The 6,285-nt window shown below is 53.6% G+C and overlaps 1 protein-coding gene across 1 annotated transcript; it reads right to left on the minus strand.

Annotated features, from left to right (window-relative positions):
- Window positions 1-763: 763 nt before the first annotated feature.
- SOX2 (SRY-box transcription factor 2) lies at window positions 764-1,908 on the minus strand (the record flags this gene model as incomplete). The annotated part of the gene is made up of 1 exon (XM_084212444.1): window positions 764-1,908. The coding sequence occupies exon 1, from the start codon at window positions 1,709-1,711 to the stop codon at window positions 764-766; it is 948 nt and encodes a 315-aa protein (XP_084068570.1). The 5' UTR covers window positions 1,712-1,908.
- Between the last annotated feature and the right edge of the window lie 4,377 nt (window positions 1,909-6,285).

Consider the following 6,285-nt stretch of genomic DNA (forward strand, 5'->3'; position numbering starts at 1 on the left):
GAAACAAAAAGTTATTATAAATTAACAAACGGCGTGTGAACCTGCATGGCATGGCAATTTTTGCTTTTTAACAAGAAGTAAAAAAAAAAAAAGAAAAAAAAAGAAAAAAATTTAGTACAATCTAAACGTTTGCCCTTTTCCAGCAAACCAAGCCCATGGTTCGCAAGTACTCATCCTACCTTTTTTATCTTTTGTACAATTTCTAAAACAATTTAAATGTCCAAATGCCGTAAAATAATTTCCTCTCCTCTCGCAGCTGCTATAAATTCAGCTGCCACAACCACACTGGTCCAAGAAGACTCTAATTTTTAAAAATAATTGGCAAATTCGCGAGCTTGTTTTTTTTTTCTTCTCTCTGTATTGCCAATGGACATTCTGATTGCCATGTGTCTTTTGATAAATACTGTACAAAAGTTGCCTGCAAATATTAAAACATCTTCCTCTTCGCTCTTTGAGTCTAGCTCTAAATATTATTGGTAAAGACTTTTGCAAACTTTCTGCAAAGTTCCTACCGTTTTAACTAGAACTTTTTAAAAGTTTTGTGTAGTTGCTTCCCCTCCGAGATCTATACAAGTTCCTTGTCGGTTTAATTTCTGACCCCCCCCCCCCCAAAACCCCACCCCCACCCCCCTTCCGGAGTTTTCTCTGTACAAAAATAGTCCAAAAAAAAAAAAAAGTCCAGAATTTCTAATAAAAGTTTTTTTGTGTTTGTTTTGTTTAGTTTTCCTTTCCCTCCCCTCCCACCCCCCCCGGCCCCTTTGTCTTACATATGTGATAGAGGGAGTGTGCCATTAATGGCTGTGCCAGGAACAGGTGCACTCTGGTAGTGTTGGGACATATGAAGTCTGCTTGGGGCAGCTGGTTCTGGTACTTCAGCACCTGGTAGATACATGCTGATCATGTCCCGAAGGTCCCCAGCTTGGCAAGGAGCCCTTGAATGAGACGAGGAAGTGACTACGGGGGGACTGGAGCTGGATTCCGTCTTGACCACCGAGCCCCTGGAGCCCAGGGCCATGCCCGGGGTCCCTTGCTGGGAGTAGGACATGCTGTAGGTAGGCGATCCGTTCATGTAAGTCTGCGAGCTGGTCATGGAGTTGTACTGCAGGGCGCTCACGTCGTAGCGGTGCATGGGCTGCATCTGCGCCGCGTTGTGCGCGTTCAAGCCCGGGTGCTGCGGGTAGCCGAGCTGCTCTTGCATCATCCCATAGCCTCCGTTGGTCCAGCCGTTCATGTGCGCGTAACTGTCCATCCTCTGGTTCACCCCAGCTCCCAAGGTGGCCCCAACCCCTACCCCAGTCGTCATGGTATTGGTGCCCGGTGCCAGTAAGCCCCCCGGCAACGTGTACTTATCCTTCTTCATGAGGGTCTTGGTTTTCCTCCGGGGTCGGTATTTATAATCCGGGTGCTCCTTCATGTGCAGAGCTCTGAGCCGCTTGGCTTCATCAATGAAGGGTCTCTTTTCCGCCTCGGATAAAAGTTTCCACTCCGCCCCGAGCCGCTTGCTGATCTCGGAGTTGTGCATCTTCGGGTTCTCCTGGGCCATTTTCCGCCGCTGCCCGCGGGACCACACCATGAACGCGTTCATCGGGCGCTTGACCCGGTCCGGGCTGTTCTTCTGGTTGTTGGCGGCCGAGTTGGAGTTGCCTGTGCCTCCCCCCGAAGTTTGCTGGGGGGCGGGAGGTTTCAGCTCGGTTTCCATCATGTTGTACATTCAAACTACTTTTGCTGGAACCAGCCTTGAGCAGAGAAACGAGGAGCAGCCGCAGCGGAGTCCCAAGCCGGACTTTTTTTTTTTTCTTCCTAGGGAGGGGTAGGAAAGGGGGGAGGGGGACTCCCCAAAACCACACTTGGATCAAGATCAGGATCTTCTTCTTCGCTGATGGATTAATAATGCTAATAACTGCTATTATTACCGCCGGAGTCTTGATTTTAAAAAACTTCTTCCTCCTTTTTCCCTTTTCTCTGCCTGCCGCTCTCTCTCTCTCTCTCTCTCTCTCTCCCTCTCTCTCTCTCTCTCTCCACCTCGGTCTTAAAGAGCCAGCAAACTACTTTACCCCCTTTTGCAAACACACACACTCTCTCTCTCTGCCTTGACAACTCCTGATACTTTTTTGAACAAGTTAATAGACAACCATCCATGTGATGGGGGCTTGTCAGGCAATAAATGCGTTCGCTCCGGCCAATCAGCGCGCGGCGGCTCCGCCACTGAGGACAAGTCTCTTCCCCTGGTTTTGCATGAAACGGGGCGGGGGCTGGGCGCGCCGGGACGGCTCGGCGGGGAGGCGGGCCCGGGGGCGGCCCGGGCGGCCACTGGGAGCCTTTGTATCTCCCCTTCCAGCAACAGGTCACACACGCCTTTTGGAGGAAGTGGGTAAACAGCATTGTTGCTACGTGGTGGTTTTTTTATTTCTTTTCTTTTTTTTTTTTTTTTTTTCCCCTTTAAGTTGATGTTGGCTTGGGGCTAGGAGAAGCCATAGGGGGAGCGGAGCGGGGACGGCTTCCCCCAGCCCTGCGCCGGTGCCCCTCGGGACAGAAGGGCCGCCCGGCTGCGCGGGGCCCTGCGTGTGCCTCGCTCGCCCCGTCCAGGCCGTGCAGTCCCCGTGAGGCGGAGCCCGCAGCCGGGCCCTGCTGCTGCCGCCGCCGCTGGGGAGCGGAGCCCGCAGCGCACCGCCCGGGCAGAGGCTGTGCCCATCTCCCGGCCATCCCCCGGGCCCCGCTCCGCGCCGCAGCGCGCCAAGCCCTTCCCCCCGGCCTCCGGCCTCGCAGCAGGGAGATGTCCAGTGCAAACACGGGTTTCCCACATGCCATCCCCGCCAAACACAAAGCGGGGCCGGGACCCCTCTGCAGGTGCTGGGGAGGGGTCGGGGCCGCGCTCCGTCCGCCTCAGGGCCCGGCGGCACCGTCACCCCGCGCCCATTGCGGGCCGCGGGCGGCGCCGGGTGGGCGCAGCGCGGGGCTGGGGGGACGGCGGAGCGCTACAAATACGTAGTTTTGTTTCCCTTGTTGTCACTACACGGGCTGCACAAAGCCCCGGCTAAGTTTACTTCCACTCTCTTGTTGGGATCTTTGTTGCTAAACCGCACTTGACGACAAAGGAAGGAGGGGAGAGAGGACGCGGAGCGGGAGCGGGGGGAGCCGCTCGCCGCCCTGGCCGCGCTCCCCCGCGCCGCTCCGCGCCTCCCCTGCCTCGACGGGGTTGCTCCGCCTTTCGGTGCGATGGCGCTCACGGCGTGGAGCCGGAGGGGGTGCGGGGCGGCGGGGGACCCGCAGGGGCCGGAGCGCGGCCGGGGCGCGGGGCGGGGGCCGGGGCAGCGCGGGGCGCCCCGACGGCCTCAGCCCCTCAGCCGCGGCGCTGCGGCGCCCCCTGCCGGCCCGGCCGCGCCCCGGGCGGGAGGCGCCGCCGGGAGCCGCGCGAGGGCCGGGGGGAAGGGAGAGGAAAATGACACCCCGGCGGAATAATAATGATAATAGTAATAATAATAACAACAAAGAATAAAAATAACAAAAACCGACCGGCCAACAGGGACGCATCTCTGTTTTTTTTTTTCTGTACGTAGAGTATGCAAATAAATCCTACCGGGTCCAATGCGTTTAATTCGAAAATGTATATATAACCCCTAGATAAGTGATAGGTTAAACCGTGGAAACATAGGTGCAAATTATGAGATGTGGGGTATAACTGGATTCTGAATGTCCAGACACTTCTGAATGCATGGCCGCTGTTAACTGTCTTATTGTTGTCCCTTTGGTCTCCAGTTGATAAAGTTATTAAAAAATAATTTTAGGGATAATTATTTGATTTTTTTTTTAAGGGGGTGGGTGGGCGGTGTAGGTGCTTGCTCATTGTGCTAAACCGATAAGCGAGGGCTGGCGGTGAGCAGGCAAGGGGTTATTTTTGCTCTGGCTGTAGCTGCAGGAGGTGCGTGGGGTGCACGGCCCAGAGCTCCACGCAGGACCAGGCATCGTGGGCTGCCTTGTGCTCGCTGAGAGCCTTTCGGGGCCTGGTCCTTTCCTAATTGCATTTATCATGCGAATAAAGGATGGGAAATGCCTAACAATTGTGCTATCGGGAGTATTTACGGCTCTATTTTAATTAACACTTTTAATTATCGATGCAATAGACTGGCATATATACATAATAGTGCAATAGTGCAATACAGGAAATAAGGTGAGGACGATGGCTCTTTTGGGGCATTTTGTGCCTTTCCTCTGGGTATGGAGGTTTGCTTGGTTGGGAATACACACACGGGTGGGCGGAAGCAGAGGCAGACCGGGAAGCTGGCTACAAAAAAAAAAAAAAAAAAAAAAAAAAAAAAAAAAAAAAAAAAAAAAAAGATGAAATGGTCCCTGATTTTCTATATTAATGACAATAACACCACTGCTCTCTAAGAATACAGCCAGGGAAGGGAGGCCTGCAGAGGAACGGTTTAATCTGAGTGGATTTAAAAAATCGTTGCCTTTGGTATAATTTATGGAAATGAAAAGTGCTTACATTAAACAAATAGTCTGCAAATGTTCTCAGCGATGGGCTCTGCGGCACACGCATTCTTATTTCCAGGTTATGAGTCTCTTAAAAAGAAAATGAATGTTAACTACTTGGATTTTATGTATTTATTGTTCTAATGCTCGCCGATTTTTCTAAAAGCCCTACGGATACAACCTATCGTGTTAACTGTATCGGAAAGAATATACACATTTTCATATTATTTTTTTTCCTGAACCTACTAGTAACCAATCTAAAGCAAACTATTAAGCAGACTTGTGGAGATGGGAGATTGCAGCTCCATTTTTTGTCCTTAGCTGCAAATAGAGGTTTAACTTGCAGTAATTAGGTGAGAACTAGCCAAGCATCTTACTATTATGATGCTTGTTAAAAACGCTTCTTTTCTGCATCTGCATTTGAGTGTGTTCCCCTCCACTCTTAATCTTCTTATGGAAATGAAGGCGAACGGCAGGGAACCTGCAGAGACTTAGAGAATGTCCTTGTTAACTGGAATTTCTCAGCATTGCTAATTAGCAGAGTTTGACGACCACCAGTATTGGGGAAAGCTCTGTTTAGCCACTCACAAACCCTTCCGAGGAAGAGCAGACTAATTTTATTTTGTAATTAAAATCTGAAAAGGCCCCTATTTGACAGTTAGGGCTATGAGAGTTTTATCTCCCCGTGAAATAATTACTGCCTTGATAACTCAATTTTCTGCAAAATGTCAACTGTGAGCTCCAAAAGTTTTAATTTCATTACGTAAAAAAAAAAAAAAAAATAGGCAAAGACGAAAATGTACAGATAAATTTCCTCTTGCCCCTCTTATGCTGTAGCAGCCCAGCGCTCAAGTTAGTCAGGGAAGTTTTAATGAACTAACTATACCCCAGTCTCTGGGGAATTTCAGTCATTACATGGTGGGTTTGCTGTGGTATCCCGAGGAAGACTTGGGGAGACAGAGTCTGGAACGCCCTGAAATAAGGGCCACATTCGGAGTGGGTACGGGCCCAGGACAGGGGCAGGGGCCCGGGGAGCCTTCCCCAGCCCCGGCAGGGTCCCGAGCTGCTGCAGGTGCAGGATGTCCTCGGCCAAAGAAGGATGTGACACGGAGAGCCGGGGAGACCCTCTGGGCGCTCCAAGGGCTCCCGGGAAGTTTGGCGGGGCCGAGCTGGGCTGACGCCGGGGCCGCTCTGCCTGCGAGGCCCGAAGGCGGCTCTTCGGGGAACCTGGGGGGAGCCGGGGCGCCGCGGCGAGTGTAATCCACTCTGCTTGCGTTTGGGATGTTTTTTATTATTATTTAAAACGGTTTAATCTCCTTTTTGTCCCTCCCTGTCCAGCAAGTAGCCCGATTGTCGCTCTCAGAAGTGGCATTACACGTACAAACCAAGGAGGGGGCGAGCCGCGGCCGGTCCCGCCAGACCCCATTTCGCCCAATAATTTCATTCAAGGGCTCTAAGGACCCTTGAAAGCCGGGGAATACCGAGGGAGCCCCGCGCTGCTCCCGGCCTCTCCTTTCATCCCTGTTCTCCCGAATGGAAGCGCGGGGCGAGCACACGTGCGGCCGGGCGGGCAGCGCACGGCCCGGGCCCGAGCGGGGCCGCGGGGCCCGGGAGCAGCGGAGCCCGGGGGCTGCGGGGCCCGGGGGCTGCGGGGCCCGAGCGGGGCTGCGGGGCTGTGGGGGCTGCGGGACCCGAGCGGGGCTGCGGGGCCCGGGGGCTGCGGGGCCCGAGCGGGGCTGCGGGGCCCGGGGGCTGCGGGGCTCTCCCCGGGCCGCCCGCGCCGCGGGTCCTGCTGTGCCCCCGGAG

This window comes from Fringilla coelebs (genome assembly GCF_963513975.1).
Source record: "Fringilla coelebs genome assembly, chromosome: 10".
In the NCBI taxonomy this organism is placed as follows: Eukaryota; Metazoa; Chordata; class Aves; order Passeriformes; family Fringillidae; genus Fringilla; species Fringilla coelebs.